At 52.7% G+C, this 18,985-nt stretch overlaps 1 protein-coding gene across 1 annotated transcript in view; it reads left to right on the top strand.

The window, feature by feature from the left end:
- The first annotated feature begins 5,571 nt into the window (after positions 1 to 5,571).
- Positions 5,572 to 18,985, top strand: part of GRK6 (G protein-coupled receptor kinase 6) — a 31,927-nt gene continuing 18,513 nt past the window's right edge. Inside the window, exons 1-3 of the mRNA XM_065410012.1 lie at positions 5,572 to 5,623; positions 14,532 to 14,627; positions 18,645 to 18,757. Of these exons, the coding sequence (XP_065266084.1) occupies positions 5,572 to 5,623; positions 14,532 to 14,627; positions 18,645 to 18,757 (261 nt within the window). The remainder of the gene's footprint in view (positions 5,624 to 14,531; positions 14,628 to 18,644; positions 18,758 to 18,985) is intronic.

Genomic DNA, 18,985 nt, shown 5'->3' with positions numbered 1-18,985 from the left:
AAATGCACAGCACCACCTGGACCTGATCTGTCTGGAGGAATCAGCTTTGCTAGCTATTCATTGCTGTGCGTAGATGTGCGCAGACATTTTTTCCCCCAAAAGCTTCTCATGCCTCCCCAGAATACATTCCGTGCCCCCCAGTTTGAGAACATCTGATCTAGATGTACAGCACTGTATGTAGCTGTAATAGTCTCCCCCAGCTAGGCATGGATCTGTAACTGAACATGAGATGGGCACAGTTACCAGACCCCCCAACAAGCAAACAGCTTATGGGGTGTCCAAAAAAGCTGACCCCACAGCTCTGGAGGTGGGTTGAGCTGATCATACCTTCAGAAAGTTCATGGGCCTCCTGTATTGTTCTGATTCTTAACTCAGCTGGGGCACCCCTTTTCTTATTGTTTATTACTGACAAGTAAGTTCCATTGGAGTCACAGATACACTTCCCATGTCCCATACAGAGGATCTATGAGACAAGGATAACAGCAAGAACTTTGAACAGAGGGGCACATGAAACCAGTGGCGCTTCCCTTTGGAATTAAATATGCAGCAGGTGCATTTCAAAGGATGGCCAATTAGAGAGTACAAAGGCAGAGCAATATTACAAGGGTCTGCTGAGATAGCAAGCTGGTCTCAGCCAGACACAGGCGCTGAGGTGCCCAGTCAGTCACAGGAGCGGGGACAGGGATGGCACTGGCAAAGCATTAACAGGGCCCGTTGCAGCTGAGGCTCACTCTGGATACAGCGCTGAGTTACGGCTAATCCCTGCGAATGTGCATCACCGCGCTGACAAGCAGCTGTCCAGGAGACATGGCAGACATGGGAGGGGACTCGCAAACACTGCAAATCTCAGCTTGTCCCGCGCACTTCACATCCATCTCCCGTGCCTGCATGCGAGAGGTGGGGCTTGCTGTGTTCCTCTCCAGCTGCACAGCCACTGTCACCTCTGTGCTCAGTTTGGTCGCCTAAGGACAGGGAGCCTGTGATACAGGGATCTCTTGATGTCGGCTGACAGAGGGCACAGGGGGGAGGCATGGGGTTTTACAGGGCTCCTCTGAGCATAATAATTCACCAACGTAAGGTCTCATCTGTGAGCCAGCAGCCCACTGGTCAGTATAATCATTGTGCAATATCTGTATGGATAACATCTCAGAAGTCAGGTGTCTCTCTGGAAAGGATGTTCTTAAAGCCTTGAAGGTAAAGGCAGGTCCCCAGGAGATGACAGGCCTTGGACAGGTTCCATTCAGGCAGGGGGTAGCAGACAGCTCTCTCTCTCTGGTCATGTGCACATAGTGCAGTGTATGTATCACAAAAGAGGCCTCCTTGCAGTAATAGATTCATGGACTCCAAGGCCAGAATGGACTATGTGGTCATCCAGTCTGACCTCCTGCACAGCACAGGCCAGAGAACTGCCCCACAATAATCCCTAGAGCAGAGAATCCCATCTTGATTTAAAAATTGTCAGTGATGGAGAATCCACCATGACCCTAGGTAAATTGTTCGTTATTTACTCTTACCATTAAAAATGACACTTTATTTCCAGTCTGAATTTGTCTAGCTTCAATTTCCAGCCACTGGATCGTGTTATCCCTCTCTCTGCTAGACTGAAGAGCCCATAATTAAATATCTGTTCCCTATGTAGATACTTATAGACTGTGATCAAGTCACCCTTTATTCTTCACTTTGTTAAGCTAAATATATTGAGCTCCTTGAAGCTATCACTACAAGACACATTTTCTACACCTTTAATCATTCTTGTGGCTCTTCTCTGAACCCTCTCCAGTTTATCATCATCCTTATTGAACTGCGGGCACCAGAACTGGACACAGGATTCCAGCAGTGGTTGCACCAGTGCCAAGTATAGCGATCAAATAACCTTTTGCTCCTACTTGAGCTTCCTCTGTTTATGATCCCGGGATTACATTAACTCTTTTGGCCACAGCATCACACTGGGAGGTCATGTTCAGCTGATGATCAACCATGACCCACATATCTTTGTCAGGGTCGCTGCTTCCCAGGATAGAGTTCCCCAAACCCCATCCTGTAAGTATGGCCTGCATTTTTTGTTCCTACATGTATACATTTACATTTAGCCGTATTAAAACACGTATTGTTTGCTTGTGTCCACTTTACCAAGTGATCTAGATTACTCCAAATCAGTGACCTGTCCTCTCCATTATGTCATCTGCAAACATTCTCTGTAATAATTTTGTTTTCTTCCAGCTGATTGATAAAAATGTTAAACAGCGTAGGGCCAAGAACTGATCTGGTGCAACCCCACTGGAAACTCACCTGCTCAGTGCTTCCTCATTCACAGTCACATTTTGAGAGCTATCAGTTAGTTAGTTTTTAATCCATTTAATGTGGGCAATGTTAATTTTATACAGACAAGGTGGGGAAGGTAATAGCTTTTATTGGACCAACTTCTGCTGTTGAGAGAAACAAGCTTTTGAGCCACACAGAGTTCTTCCTTATGTTAATTTTATATCATTATAGTTTTTTAATCAAAATACCACCCAGTATCAAGTCAAATGCCTTACAGAAGTCTGACTATTATATCAACACTATTACCGTTATTAGCCAAACTTGTAAACTCATCAAATAAGACATCAGTTTGTCAGGATGTTGTACTTAAAGTACCGCACAGGATCTTTTCAGGGGGAATAAGGCAAGCGCCACATTTATTGGTAATACATACATCAATCAACACTGTATCATATGCATATGAGATATATTACACACACATACACAAACACATTCTGTCTTGTTGTTGTTACTAACTAGTTGCTCCCCTTAACTGCACTAGCCAGGTGAGTTAGATGGGGGAGGGGTGGAGCCGGGCTTCTGCTGATCCAGATCAATGCTCCAATGTTGACAAGATGAGACCTGGGGTCCTTTGTAAGACACCTCACATTTATAGCGGCTTCCCTCTTATGCAAATCTGTACCAGATTCAAAATCTGTGTCTGTGTCCATTGGTCCTTTGTGCTGCTTCTTTCTGGGTGTTGTCCCAATGCTGTTCAAAGAGGGTATTTTCAAAAGAAGGTGCTTGCTTCTAACCCCCAAGGCCGTTAATATGTCTGCTCTTCTTTAGTGAGACCACTTGACAAGTTTTATTGTCCTTGGGTCTGGCTTCCATCCCCTCTCCAAGGGTTGCAGCTGTCTGGAGGTGCTGCCTTCCACGCCTTTACTCATTCACACCTCGTTCATTCAACAGGGCAATTGATTAAAGGGGGGATCTTAGTCTATTTTTCTTCTATCTTATTCTATCCTTAGGGGCTATAACATTATACCAAGGTTCAGTGCAAAGTTTCTACATGAGGCTTTGATACAAAGTTTCCATATCAGTACAAGGTTTCTATATGAGGCTTTGATACAAAGTTTCATGAAAACAGAGGTCCCACGTGGGTAGACCCACTACAAGGTTATATGAAGAGGCACAATGTAAAGTCATATGAAAAGTATCAGAGATTTATCTACAAGGATCTATTTTCCAAAGCCATGTTGATTTGCATTTACATTCCCTCCTCTAATTCTTTATTAATCGAGTTCCATATCAGCTGCCACAGATGCCTACTTTCTCATTTTCCTGGAGGTGCTCGACCCACGCTCTGCCTCAACTACACCCCTTGCCCCAAGGCCCCCATCCCGCCTCTTCCCACCCCCTCCCCTGAGTGCACCCCACCCTCACTCTGCTCCCCTCCCTTTGTCTTCTGCCCACCCCGAACAGCTGATCTGCAGCTGGCAGGAGGTGCTGGGAGGGGGGGGGGCTGCCAGTGGGTGCTGAGCACCCATTATTATTTTTCCATGGGTGCTTCAGTCCTGGAGCATCCACGGAGTTGGCACCTATGTCAGCTGCTCCATTATCTTGCACAGGATTGAGTTCAGGCTGACAGGCCTATAATTAGCAAGATACCATTTACCCTTTTAAAAAATTGGCACATTGCTGTTCTTCCAGTCATTTGGTGCTTCCCCAGTGCTCCGAGGCTTATTGCAAAGAAACGCTAACTGTGCGGTGAGCTCTTCAACCAGCTCTTTTAAAACTCTTGGATGCAAGTTACCTAGGCCTGCTGATTGAAAAGTGCCAAGCTTTGGTAGCATTAATTAGCCTGATGCTAATTAAGAGATTGTGAAATCACAAGAGAGGCATCCTGCAGGAAAACACAAACAGCAGGGAGCATATTCTGTTTACAAAAAAAGACAATGGAATCTGGGAGCAAAATGGGGGGTATTGAGGTATACCCTTGATCCCTCACTGAGGAGACAAACTGCCAGCGTGTTCCACCTTATGAAAGGCTGGAAAACGCTGCAAAGACTGCGGGCAAGCTAAACTTCATTAGACAAGAAAATATCGTATTAATTCAACCTAGTCTCTCAAATGTATTATGATTTTATTTTACATGTAACCATTTGTTCCCAAAACTTTTACTTGCTACTTCTTGAATCTGTTCTCTTTATAACTTACGTTTATAGTGAAACTAAGCCTATGGGGAAGGGGTGGAGAGGAGGCGGGGGAAGGGGGAGTTATCCCAGGGCCTGCATCTCCCTAAGGATGGCCCTGGCCCCACCCCTCCCCACGCCCCAGCTAGCGCCCTGCCCCTCCCCACACCCCAGCCCCACAGCTACCGCCCTACCCCTCCCCGCGCCCCACGCCCCAGCTACCGCCCTGCCCCTCCCCACACCCCAGCCCCACAGCTACCGCCCTGTCCCTCCCCACACCCCAGCCCCACAGCTACCGCCCTGCCGCTCCCCGCACCCCAGCCCCACAGCTACCGCCCTGCCGCTCCCCGCACCCCAGCCCCACAGCTACCGCCCTGCCCCTCCCCACACCCCAGCTACCGCCCTGCCCCTCCCACGAGCCCCAGCCCCACAGCTACCGCCCTGCCCCAGCTACCGCCCTAACCCCAGCCCCAGAGCTACCGCCACAGCCCCAGCCCCCCCGCGAGCCCCAGCCCCACAGCTACCGCCCTACCCCTCCCCGCGCCCCAGCTACCGCCACAGCCCCCCCGCGAGCCCCAGCCCGACCCTGCCAGACGCGCTAACAAAAAGGGCTATTGGGGGGGGGGGTGTGACTCCTGGCCGCCCCTTTCTATCACAACCAGGATCACGGCAGAGTGGCAGCTAGTCCTCCAATCAGGTGTCTGCTCCGCCCGGTAGGCGGGGTCCGTGCCCTCTTGGACGTAGTTCATGACTGTCCAATCCGCTATAGCGCTGAGATTGCGTTTTGCTGATGGGCAGCTCCTTGGCCTATCAGACTCCTCTAACACTTCAGGTTCCAGGCTTAGCCAATCACCGTACGCTAAAACAGAGCTCTCGATCCCCGCCCCTCCACAGCTCCCTCACCTATGGGCCAATAGGAGTGGAGCGGCGCGGAGGGGGCGGGGCTAATGCACCGTGCGGCCCAATGAGGGGACGGCGCGGGAGGGGAGCGCGCGGGGATTGCAGAGCTCAGGTAAACAGTGGGCGGGGCGAGCGGCAGGGGCGGGGCTGGCGGCGGAGGCGGGCGCCGAGCCGGAGCCGGAGCCGGAGGCAGCGCGATCCCGGCCGGGGAGGAGGCGGCGCCGCCCCGGGCCCCATGGAGCTGGAGAACATCGTCGCCAACACCGTCCTGCTCAAGGCGCGCGAAGGTGAGGCCGGGCCCCGCCCCCCGCCTTGGGGCCCCCCGGGCCGCCCCCCCCGGGCCCGGCCGCGCTGGGGGCCGGCCGCGGAGCCTGCCGGGCGGCTACCGGTACGGCCCGGGGAGGGCCGTGTGTGGAGCGGGGCACGGGGGGGCAGTGGGTTCAGGGCCCGGGCCGTGTGTGGCGGGTGGGGGTAGGAAGGATCGGGGGGGCAGTGGGTAGGGGGATGGGGGGGCAGTGGGTAGAAGGGGTGTTGGGTAGGGGATCTGGGGGGGGGCAGGGTGAGTAGGGGGATGGGGGTAGGGGACCCGGTGGGGGGGCAGGGTGGGAAGGAGGGATGGGGGGCAGTGGGTAGAAGGGGTGTTGGGTAGGGGATCTGGGGGGGGCAGGGTGAGTAGGGGGATGGGGGTAGGGGACCCGGTGGGGGGGCAGGGTGGGAAGAAGGGATGGGGGGCAGTGAGTAGAAGGGGTGTTGGGTAGGGGATCTGGGGGGGCAGGGTGAGTAGGGGGATGGGGTAGGGGACCCGGTGGGGGGGCAGGGTGGGAAGAAGGGATGGGGGGCAGTGAGTAGAAGGGGTGTTGGGTAGGGGATCTGGGGGGGCAGGGTGAGTAGGGGGATGGGGTAGGGGACCCGGTGGGGGGGCAGGGTGGGAAGAAGGGATGGGGGGCAGTGAGTAGAAGGGGTGTTGGGTAGGGGATCGGGGGGGACAGGGTGAGTAGGGGGATGGGGTAGGGGACCCGGTGGGGGGGCAGGGTGGGAAGGAGGGATGGGGGGCAGTGGGTAGAAGGGGTGTTGGGTAGGGGATATGGGGGGGGCAGGGTGAGTAGGGGGATGGGGGTAGGGGACCCGGTGGGGGGGCAGGGTGGGAAGAAGGGATGGGGGGCAGTGAGTAGAAGGGGTGTTGGGTAGGGGATCTGGGGGGGGCAGGGTGAGTAGGGGGATGGGGTAGGGGACCCGGTGGGGGGGCAGGGTGGGAAGAAGGGATGGGGGGCAGTGAGTAGAAGGGGTGTTGGGTAGGGGATCTGGGGGGGGCAGGGTGAGTAGGGGGATGGGGTAGGGGACCCGGTGGGGGGGCAGGGTGGGAAGGAGGGATGGGGGGCAGTGGGTAGAAGGGGTGTTGGGTAGGGGATATGGGGGGGCAGGGTGAGTAGGGGGATGGGGTAGGGGACCCGGTGGGGGGGCAGGGTGGGAAGGAGGGATGGGGGGCAGTGGGTAGAAGGGGTGTTGGGTAGGGGATATGGGGGGGGCAGGGTGAGTAGGGGGATGGGGTAGGGGACCCGGTGGGGGGGCAGGGTGGGAAGGAGGGATGGGGGGCAGTGAGTAGAGGGGGTGGTGGGTAGGGGACCCGAGGGGGGCGGCAGGGTGGGTAGGGGGATGGGGGGCAGTGGTAGAAGGGGTGTTGGGTAGGGGACCCGGTGGGGGGAAGGGTGGGAAGGAGGGATGGGGGGCAGTGAGTAGAGGGGGTGGTAGGTAGGGGACCCGGGGGGTAGTGAGTAGAGGGGGTGGTGGGGAGGGGACCCGGTGGGGGGCAGGGTGGGAAGGAGGGATGGGGGGCAGCAGTTAGAGGGGGTGGTGGGTAGGGGATATGGTTGGGGATGGTTAGGGGTAGGCATCGTTAACGCCCTGAACACATGAATGCTGGGGTTTGGCCAAGCCACAGAGCACATCCAGGAGCAGCAATCAGCAAGGCACAGCTAAGGCCTGGGCATGTGTCTGTGGCATGCGTGGGCGATGCGGTGGGGCTGGGGAGAAGTCGTGTTTCTGCTGCAGGAGATGTATGGGAGGACTTGGGGTCAATGACAGGGTTACTGATGGTGGCGACGGTTGGGAGGCCAGAGTGGCTGGTCTGGGGGAAGCTCTTGTTGCACAAGCTTCTGCCTGTGAGATGCTATGCAGGAAGCTGAGCCCTAGCCACAAGCTGACATGGTTGGGGCAGGCAGAGAGGGGGGCATTCGAGGTGTCTGAAGAGAATCGGGGGGGAGTTAGCTAAGGGAGTTGTTGGGGGCTGTAGGGCTGTGCTGGGGTCAAGGATGTGCCTTGAATTAAGCATCTTCACTAGCAAAAAGAGGGTAATTATGCTGAGGGATCTGGGTCCTAGACCCAAAACCAGTCAGGGACGTTGAGGGGAAAAACCATTCCCAAGGGTTGGTGAGAGGGTGGTGGTCATGCTGGGATATAAGGTGGATAGTGGCACATTTTAGAGAGCCGGAGAAGGTTCCAAAGGCAAAGGAATTGTTGAGAGTGGAGACAGTGTAGGGAGAGGGAGCTGTGTTTAAATGACAGAAGAGGGAAGGGAGTTTGGAGAATGGATTATGTTGGGTGTGGCTGAGCATGTCGAATAGGTTGGAGTGTATATGGATAAACTGGGTGAGATTTATGGAGACATTTGTGTGAAGCCCCCGAGTGTGGGTGTCAGCCTGGCACTTGTTACCTGGGTTCACAACCTGGCATCTTGTTGGATCCTTTGCTGCTGGATATCCAGGTGCCAGTTAAGAGAACCTTTCATCACTTTTGCCTGGAGTCTGGGTAAGGGACTTAGCAGCAGGTATCTAGGGCTGTCATCTCGGAGTTGGGTCACTGCAGTGAGCTGTACATGGGCTACATCTTCAAAGGAGCCGGTTACGTTATGTTCAGCCCAAACTCTCCAGTGGGTGAACAAGGTTTTATTAAGCCTCAGACAAGTGGGAATGTTTGACATCTTAAAAGTCCAATGGAACAAGTTGTTTTTAAACAAATAACCCTTCTCCAGCAGCGTGTGCCACCCAAACACTGGAGCACTGAACTCCAGAGTGGGACTGACTATCATCGTACCAACTGAGCAAGCTGCATAAACAATGTCCAGATGTGAACTGACTTCTAGAGACTCTTTCCCTTCTGATAACTCTGAGTGCTGTTAGTAACACAAGGAGAGGTTTATTTCAGTCGTATGATTTTTGGTTGACAGTACCTTATCTGAGACCATCTGGAGATTGCAATTTATCCAGAACGTGGGCTTTCCCAGGGGAAGCATCTCTCACTGGTTTTCTGTGGCCTGCACTGGCTAGCAGCCCATTTTCATGGGATGTTTATGAAGTTGGCTTTGACCTATGAAGCCCTGGACAGTTTGGGTCTTGCCTCCTTTGGAGATTACCTTTCTCCTTGTATGATTCCACAGCAGCTGTGTTCACCAGGAGTGCACAAGCTCACAGGCCCATGGCTTAAGCAACAGAAGCCTAGGGCGGGGCACTTCTGGTGAAAAGTTCTTGACTTCCCTCTCCATGGTCTGCCATGTCCTGGGTTGGAGAGCCTGTCTGTATTCAGCCCAGGATTGCCATTGGGGAGGCTTTAAGGTGCTGCTGTGCCTAGTTTATCGTGTTGTCTTTAGTTTTTGTGCGTGTCCTAAAAAGGTTATAACTAAATGCCTCGAATGTCTGGGGTGGGTGAGGAAGGGGAAGGTATTAGGGATGCTCCGGTAGAGGAAATACCAACATGAATTGGATTTGTCAGCTTCAGAGAAGGAAGCCAACTCCTTACCCTACTTTTTCCTGGTCAGATGAATGTGGAGAAGAGGCTGTATGAGGTGGAAGAGGGAGCAAGAGTTGCAGCACTCTTGGCAGTGCTCTCTCCAGTCGGAGCTTTTAGTCTTACAAGCAGGGAGGCCTCTGTCACTGGCAGCCCACTGGAAGCATGCGTCTGCTCAGTCAGCATTGCAAACCTCCAGCTCTTTCTCCCTCACTGAGCTCATGATTGCATTATCAGGAGACCCCTTTCTAACCTGAGGTGTGAGGATCCTCTCCCCTCCCCTTCGCTCTCCCAGTAGGTTTTCTGCCCTGAGCCACTCTTCACAGGCCTTGCTGCATGGTCTGAGGATGGCTGGGATGTCGGTGAGCACAAGTATGCAGGTCAAAGCTTCCTGGCGTACAGTGCCACTGCGACCAAGCATGCACTCAGCTGCCAAGGAGAAGCAATAGTGCTTCTTTCAATAGGTGGCACAGGAGAAACTTGCACTTAGTGCCTAGTGGTCACTCTTGCCCTTCACCACTTGTATCTTGATGGATGCACAAACCAGCTACACAGTGAAATTCTGGTGCTGGGCACTCTCTCTTCATCCGCTAGCTGCGCTATAGGGGCAGAATTACTCACTCAGGGTTTGCTGCGGGCTGGGCATTATTAGATTTCCTCTGATGTATTTTCAGTCCCGGAGGCCAGCTGGCTTTTGGTTTCTTCATCACAGTCTGAGATACTAGAGAGTCTGAATATCTTATGCTGCTGGATGCTCTGATTCTGGATTGCTGCCTTGACATGGTTACCGAAGGAGAGGTGCAGTCAGGGCATCGTATCTGTTGATGCAGAGAAAAGCAAGAGCCAGACATGGCTAGCCATGTATATGGATTACAAGAATATGCAGTTATAACAGTTAATGCAACCAGAGTTTGGAAGGGATAAAAACTCATGGCTTTGAGGGTTAAACCTGTTAGGGACTAGGATGAGACCTACATGGTAGGTAGTTTACCTCACATCTGCTACTGCTGGGTTTCTTTTAACTTCCCTGAGGCGTCTGGTGTTGGCCTGTCAGAGGCAGGATACTGGACTAGATGGACTGCAGATGTGATCTGGCCTGGTGATGCCTTTGTTGCCAAAGATCAGCCTGGACCCTGGAATTTGAGTTCTAGACTTCTTGTATGTCATTCTGAACCCCGAGGATTGTGGACTTTACTGATTAGGAGGCTGGTGAACTCTGCAGGGCTGGTGGGATAAACTTGTCCCTAAATGAAGCCCCAGAACTTGGTGTCCAGTCCTGCACTCAAGTGGCTGTGAGACTGGCACACCTGTCTACTTGCCACTGTTCATTACTGCTGATGTTGCACCAGGAACACAAGCCCCTTTAGGGTTTCTGCATCTCTGCACAGCCGTTCCTCTGTCAGCAAAGCCATTTACACACCACACTGTGGATCTCAGTGGTTCCAGAGCCTGTCCCAGAGGCTGCTGCTGTCGTAAAGGCAAAGGAGCAAAGCCTGACTGCAGTCTCTTGGGCAAAATGGTAGAATTCAGCCTGACAATCCAACTGCCTCTGTAGTGGCTCTCCCCACCCCAGGGCTGACCCCAAAACTTTATAGGTGCAGGTCCCACTCCTTTGCTGATTCCTATAGTGACCATGGGCCTCAGCCCTCTGGAAAATGGAGCAGGCTCTGCCAGGTGCTGAGGCTGAATGCCAGGACTTCTGGGTTGGGTGGCAGGCTAGGAGCAACAGAATTGTGTGAAATGTGGAGCTCGCTAGAGGTGCAAGTTGACTGTGAGGGTGATTAGCCAATGGAACAGCTCACCACTGGAAGTGGTGAATTTGTTATCACGTGAAGCCATTGAATCAAGGCTGCTTGTCTTTCTAAAAGAGATCCAGTTCAACCACACACTACTGGGCTCAGTAGTGTCACTTATCGAGTGAAGAAGAAGAATTCCCTTCACTGCAGGAATGGGGGTGAAAGTCTCTGGCCTCTGTTATGTAGGAGGTCAGATTAAGTGAACAGAGAGTGGCCCCTGCTGGATTTAAAGTCTATGAAAAGGTTTTGAAGATGAGGGTTTTTGGGGGAAAAACAAAAGCTGAATAGGGACATGGGCAGAGAAACTTCTCAAGCTACTTGAAAATCAGGTTTGGGGTAGAAACCCCAGGCAAGGTAGAAGACTCAGGCCAGGTTATCCCAGAGCTATGTGCCGATGAGGTGGGGAACTGAAATCCCTTCAGTGTCAGACTTCGATATGGAAGGGTCCAGTGTCTGAAGGGAGATGCTATCAAAGCCTCCAGAGCAGGGCTGGGCACCCCGCGCCTGTCAGGGTAACGCACTGGTGGGCTGCGAGACACTGTTTACATTGGCCGCCCGCAGCTCCCATTGGCCGGGAACGGCGAACCGCTGCGGGCGGCCAATGTAAACAGTGTCTCATGGCCCGCAAACAGCGCATTACCCTGATGGGCCGCAGGTTGCCCACCACTGCTCCAGAGAAACTAGGTGGCAGTAATTATCTTGCTCCCCGACTCAAGAGACGTGAAAGGAACCCTGCCCTAAACGGCTGTCTTCCAGAGACTGGAGTCAGTTACTCGCACATGGGGGACTTACAGCCTCAGTTCTGGGCAACTATCCAGGAAGGAGCTCAGCCGGCCTTTCTGCTCTGCTATTAACGGTCACTTTCCATGGGCGTCTGGGTGCAGTTAAGCACACCCACAGAGTTAATGTCCTGTACAGTCTTTTATTAGAACCATGGAAAGCACCAATCCAGAGTTTGCAATATATGTGATTAGAGAATGGAAGATGCTGGGCTAGCTGCTTGGATGTGCCGGAGCAGTAGGGGGCTCTACCACCTTTCTGCATCCCCCTATCCTGGGGGTCAAATTGCAAAGCCCCCCTTGCGAGTGAGAGCAGCCTGTGCTGGTGGACAGAACCGCTTTGCTGGCCAGGATTGCTCGCCAGTCCAGCCCTCCCTGGAACACCACTTACACTGATGCAGATGGGATGGGGTGGCGCTGCCCTACCCCTATGGAACAGTGCGCTCCAGGGAATCCCCAGCTGCTGCCTGAAGAGCACTGCAAGTTTCCGTTGCCAGCAGCCAAGAGGGGCTGAGGATCTGGCCCACTGAATGTAAAGCTGTTCCCTACAATATCAACCCCTCCCCCAAATTAACTCCCCATCACTCACCCACTCTTGCCCCGATGCCTCTGAAAATAGGCCAGCTTGGCAGCATGCCCTGGAGCCCAGCTCCTTCAGGCTTTGGGTGGGGAAGAGCTCCTCCTGGAGAATGGGCTTCCCCTGGCTCCTTCCCCCTTAAGGCAGGGGCTGTTAGCTGAAGTGCCCCCACTGCTGGCTGCTGTGAGGCAGTTGTGCAGGGAGGGCAGCTAGAGCTCAGCTGGGCACCCAGGTGCTTGCTGTAACCGAGGGGAGAGCTTGGGGGGTGAATGCCACGGTTCCTTTTCTAAACAAACAAGTCAAAGGAAACCTGAGTTCTGCAGCTCTTCTCTTCTCCTCCTGCCTCCCCCAGCATGAAGTGGGGCTCTGGGTCTGCCCTTCATCAAACCCTCTGCATGGCAGGTGGGCTCTCCCTGGCTCTGTGGCCCACACCCCCCTCCCTGCCTTCGGCCTTGTCACTGATTTGTCCTTCACATTCGGTCACTGCAGGCTGTAGCTGAGAAGAAGGTGTCTGTGCTGCTGGCTCCTTCTCCCCCCCACTTGCCCGGGGCATTGAGTCACTTCCTTCCTGGGTTTGTAGAGTTGCACAGCGGAGCTGCTGATGTTGGGCAGATGCAATGCTGCTGCCCACAGAACATGCAGCAAACTCTGGCGTGTGCACCAGGTGCTCAGCTCCTTGGGCTCCAGCCTGCGTGGCTGCATGAGACACTCTGGGCTGGAATTTCGCTCTGTCCAGAGCCCAAGTAGTGTGTTGAGCTGGTGGCTCGTGCCTAGTACCGGAGGCAGCAGTGTCTCCTCCGGATGTTTGCCTCTCTGAAGCTTTCAGTGTTGTGCGTTTGTTGGACTGTGTGAAGTGAGCCTGGGGGAAGCTCTTTGCTGATTTAAACAGCTCTTGTTGAAGGCAGCAATACCACGGGCTGGCCAGAGCTGGAGGCACTTGGTCCTGCGCTGTACCTGGGGATTTTCTGCTGGGTACAGTCCCTCCCCCCACCCCTCTGCCAAGGCTTTTGTCTGTGTATTTAGTAAGTGCCCCCATCCTGTCCCTGTCCAGATGGTCTCTTATAGGCCCCCCAGTGGTGGCTGCAGGAAATCTGGCTGACGGGGGATGTGCAAACTGGCCAGGATCAACACTAGGGGTTGGCTCATGTGTTCAGCAGTTGTTGTTGTGCTGCCGCCAGCTGCTTTTTCACTAGCTGATCGATCAATCAGAAAGAAACATCTTCCCCCCCTTTTTTTTCTTTTGAAGAGTCCCATTTCTGTGCCTGAATCAGCTGGGTGTGGCTGAGGGGTTGAACACAGCTCAAGTGCACCTTGGCTGGCCTGGAGGAGAGACAGGTGTGCTGTGGGCTAGTTTCCAGAGTGGATGTCATACCCTGCAGCATTTTAATACTTGCCATTTACAGAGTATTTAGAGAGCTTCCCAATCCTGTCCCATGGCGCTGGGCAATTAACCCTAAGAGACCAATCTGCTTTTAACAGTATTGATGCTGTAATGATACCTGGCACTTGGATCCTGCTTTCCAGACATGAACTAACTCTCGCTCCCTACCTGGGAGGGAGGGAGGAGTTCGTTCCATTTGTAGGCGGGGAGGCTGAAGCGACTTGCCCAAGGCTACCCAGTGAGTTGGCTGCAGAGCTGGGATTAGAGCAGAAATTCTTGTCTTCCAGTCCCATGTGCATTTTTCGATAGCATGTTGCCTCCCTGTAGTGAATATATTTAGCCTTGGAAGACTAGGCAGCATGAACATCTCTGCTTGTGCTAGGCAGGAAATTCTGCAGTTGGGGACTTCATACCTTTGCAGCACTGGGTAAATGTTACCCTTCAGCTTACTTTCAGAGATGGGATCTGAAGACAGGCTTGGGAGCTAGAACTTCAGCTGATACAGGTTCTCTTAGGCCTTCTCCAGTCTATGCCTTAGTTTCCCCATCTGTAATAGCAGATAACTCCCTTGAAATGCTTGGATAGAAGAGCTCATTATTGTTGATTCAGTGACTTCCTGCTCTTCTCTAACGAGCTGGAGTGATTTATCTTTCCTTTAGCAGCAAGGTGGGGTCCTGTCATGCAGGGAGAAAAGCACCACTGCTGTCTAGATCCACAGCATGGGGCTCGGGTCCAGGCAGTCCGTTCCCTGATTCCTGCTGGCTGGGTGTGGCTCAGCAGGGGGGTGTCTCCTTCCCAGCTCTCTCTGCTGCCAGGTCAGACACTCTAGCTGGGTCTCGTTTGTGGCTGCCTCATTGTGATGTCTGTTCTGTGCCCCTGCAGGCGGCGGAGGGAACAGGAAGGGCAAGAGTAAGAAATGGCGCCAGATGCTGCAGTTCCCGCACATCAGCCTGTGTGAAGATCTCCGGCAAGCACTCGGTGAGGAATAGCTGTTTGTTGGATGTCGAGTGCTGCCCCCTGCCCTGTTTGCACGTGGGGCTGGCGGAGATACATGGTTGGCTTCCTTGGGATGACTCTTAGTTGCCTGGCGGGGAGTTGTTCATCCCTTGTCCTGTAAGCTCTGCCTAACTGCATTTGTGAGACTCAGTGTGTCATGGGAGAAACTAGGGTCACTGTGGTGTGTACGGGGCACAGACCTGCCAGACGGGGTAAGAGTTTGGGTGCAGAGAAAGGGGGAATGCTGGTAAGTCATGCTTTCTCCAAGCCCGCTGGACACATCCAGCAAGGTCCTCCAGGGTCCTCTAGACCAGTGGCTCTCGACCTTTCCAGACTACTGTCCCCCTTTCCGGAGGCTGATTTGTCGTGAACACCCCCAAGTTACATCTCACTTAAAAACTACTTGCTTACAAAATCAGACCTAGAAATACAAAAGTGTCACAGCCATGCTAGTACTGAATAATGCTGACGTTCTCATTTTTACCATATCATTATAAAATAAATCAACTGGAATATAAATATTATACTTACATTTCAGTGCATAGTGTATAGAGCAGTAGAAACAAGTCATTGTATGAAATTTTAGTGTGTACTGACTTCACTAGTGCTCTTTATGTAAAACTAGGCAAACACCTAGATGGGTTGATGTACCCCCGGAAGACCTCTGTGTACCCCTGGTTGAGCCACTGCTCTAAACCATGACAGGTTTCCCCAGAGACAGGAACTTTCTTTTTCATGTAAACAGCCCAAAGGGTGTAGCTGAGCCCCAAATCACATTTCAGGGCTTCCCCTTACATAGATGGAGTAGCCAGTGGATTCCTATGGCCAAGGTCCCATATATTCCCTGGCAAGCTGGGCCTAAATTCTTCACCACGGTCCCTGGGGATCTGATGCAGCAGCTTCATTCTGGTTACCAGTGGAGCTTTTCAGTGAACTGCAGCTGAGACAGTCACAGCTGATTTAGTAGCACTGGGTTGTTTATTCTGATACTCAGTTCAGTTTATTGTATGCTGTCCCCATGTTTTCAGTGCGTGAGGTGCTCAGGTTTTGGTACTGGCATTGCATAACTGCATCATCAAAGCCATGGAGGAAGCTGGAGGTTTTGGCAGTTGAGTAGGGGGCAGCTGGAGCTTTGGGCACCTGGGGTTGTTTGATGCTGTGGGATAAACGCCTTACAGATGAATATTAGTGAAATAGTGAAGTCACATTTTAAGTTGTCACCGTTAAATTTCAGAGTTAACAGCCAATTGAGATGAATTATGTAGTTCACCCCCCGGAGCTATTGTTTCAGGCTGTCTGCACACTAGGGCAGATGTCACTGCATCAGGTGCATTCAGGTCACATTAGGAAGGTTCTGTGTAACCAAGAGGCCTGTAAACTTGGGCCGTGATTCTGAGCACACTGGATGGTGGTGGCCACAGGGAGCTGGGTGTGGCTCCCTCATCGTGAGTGTGAGGCCCCACTGGAAGTTAGAGCAACAGGGGCCTACTCTAACTTCCATCCCGCGTGTGAGCTCCAAGCTTCTAGCTCAGTTCCATCGCACCCCGTCTCGCCCGGCCCTGTCTGCCGCACCCCCACCTTCCCCACAACTCCCTTTTGCTGGGGGTGGAGGGTGCCACTGCTGAACTTAGGACCAAATTCTCCTGTTTGCCTTTTTAAACAAAAGCTGAGATTTTGGAACAGTTCTGCCCCCCATTGCTGAGGATGGTAGCTGCCTTAGTCTCTAGCCTGTTCCATAGCCATCCCAATGTTCTGACTGTTGTGCTCGCTAAGCAGAGCTTTTTCTTCAGCTGGTCTCAGTGGTGCTCAGACCTCTATTCAGTGGGCATTACGAGGCATTTTGTTAGCAGTGCATTTCATCTGCTGTTGTGCTGCCTGTTCACTCAGGCTGGCTGTCAAAATTTAAATGTCCTTTCCACTGTCCTCTGGCACATCTGGCCAAGGCATTGCCCTTGGGTTGCTTTGGAAGACCTGGTTCCTGTCCTCCCTGCTGGGTCGCTCCCCGTGCCCCCTCTACTCCCTTTGGTGGGCTCCAGCTTTGTGCTTTACTGGCTGTAGATCTGTTCCAGGTAGAGACTCCTTCTCAGTTACAGTGAAAGGACTGAGGTACTGCTGCCCCTCTGGGGAGAGGTGAGGGGGATGGTAGTCCATGTTCAGGATGGGTCAGCATGTTTGTTTCCAGCAGGGGTTCCCGTATTTTCCCCTCTCACTAATGGCTTCAAGGCAGGTGTGGGCATTCTTATTTCCCTCTCCACACAACCCGAGGGGGTGGACAGGCCCCTCTACATCACTGAGCTAAAAAACCCACTGCAGAAATCCAGCCTCTGTGCATGCACTGGTAGTGCCAAGTCCTGCAAGCAGTGAGGCCTGTGCCACGCTGGGGCCAATGATGGCAGCGAGGAAGTCTCTGACCTTGCCAGGCTGCAAACCTTTCACCTTCCTCATTGGAGTGAGCTCATTTCCCCACAGAGAAGGAAATAGTGCAGCTAGTGAGGCAGCAGTGTGACCCCCTCCCCTGGGCTGGAGCTGTTGTCGCTGAGCTCTGCACCACTCAGGAAGCCGCAGCTTCCTCAGGAGAAACTGCTGCATAGGGGAGGGGAACGCCTACAATATGCCTGCCATGTAGGAGGGCGGGGCCCTGGCATCCTATGGAGCAGTGTGGGGACTTCTGTCCTGGGGATGGGCAGGGGGTATGTGCTGAATACAGTGAGATGCATTCTCCCCCCTCCCCCCAGTGCTACCCTTCCAGTGCCACCCTGCTCACCCCGTAGTGTGAGCAGAGCGAGGTCCTTCTGCTCTGCCTGGAGCAGGCATAGACCCCAAGGGCAAATGGAGCCCCCCTGCAGGCTGGGATGGCCAGGTGTCCTGGTCCCTGATGGCTGAGTGAGGGCTTTAAACATTACTGATTAATGGGGAATAAGCAATGAGTCTTGCAGGAATCAGTTCTCAGTCCACCCCTCAGTATTTTTACCAATGAGCTGAAAGAAAATATAAAGGCATTGCAGACTTAAAAAGAAATAAAGAAAAAAATTGCAGATGGCCCAAAGATTGATCGGGGTGGTAAATAAAGATGAGGACAGGTCACTGATACCGAGTGATCTGGATTGCTTGGTAAGTGGGGCATGAACAAATGTGTTTTGTTATGGTCAAATGCAAAGGCATACATCTAGGAATAAAGAACATAGACCATATTTTATCCTGAAATGCAGTGGCTCTGAAAAGGACTTGGCTGGAGTGGGGGAGGCAGTATGGTAGATAACCAGCTGAACATTATTCCCAGTTTAATGCGATGGCTAAGAGAGCTAACGTGATGCTTGGATGTACAAGCAGGGGAATATCAAGCAGATGTGGAGAGGTGACATTACCATTGTATACAGCATTAGTGAGACCGTTACGGGAAGAGTCCAGTTCTGGTGTCTGCACTCTAAGAAGCATGTTGAAAAATTATGAAAGGTTTATAGAATAGCTACAAGAGCGATTTGAGGTCTGGAAAACCTGCTGTACAAGGAAAGGGTTAAGAAGTTAAATAGATTGAACTTATCAAAGAGAAAGCTGTGGTGACTGGACCATGGACAGTAAATATCTCCATGGGGAAAAGATTTTGGATAGGAGGGCTCTGTAATGTAGAAGACAGAGGCAGACCAAGATCCTATGGCTGGATATTGAAGCTATCCAGATTAGATTAATGGAGGAAATAAGGCACAAAGTTCTAACAGTGAAGGGACTTGCTTGTTGGAACAGCTTTACCTAGGCTCATGTCAGGTGGAGTCTCTAACCAGGACTGGATGCCTTTTCCTAAATGCTACGCTTTAGTTCAGCTGCAAGTTATGGGCTCCATAGAGGAATCACGGGGCGCGATTCTTTGGCCTGTATAAGAGTAGATTGTTGCAGCGCCCCCTACTGGCCTGGTCTGTGAATTCTCATTGGCTGTGGCTATGATGGGCTTTGCTTATACCTACGTTTGAGGCAAGTGGCTCACTTCCTCCTTTGCATTTGCAGAGCGGGACTATCGCAGCCTGTGTGAGAAGCAGCCGATTGGGCGCCTGCTCTTCCGGCTGTTCTGCGAAACGCGGCCTGAGCTGTCACGCTGTGTCAAGTTCTTGGATGCTGTGGTAAGCACAGAGCTGTGTGCGAAATTCCTCCAGGACACTGTGACCCATGTTCGGAGAGTCGGGGGCCAAGGCCCAGTTGGCCTAGAGCCCTCAGTCTGTTGCTAAATGTAGGGCTGAGTGTGTGGGGAGACCTGAACTCTTGACCCTCCGCTTTATGCTGCAGCATTTCCCTGGGGAAAGAGTCTGTTACCTGCTGTTCTGTAAAGATTGGGGCTGTGCCCTGAGGTT

This window comes from Emys orbicularis, chromosome 8 (assembly GCF_028017835.1).
Source record: "Emys orbicularis isolate rEmyOrb1 chromosome 8, rEmyOrb1.hap1, whole genome shotgun sequence".
NCBI lineage: Eukaryota > Metazoa > Chordata > Testudines > Emydidae > Emys > Emys orbicularis.
The sequence above is the reverse complement of the archived record's forward strand: the minus strand, read 5'-3'. Positions and strand labels throughout refer to the sequence as shown.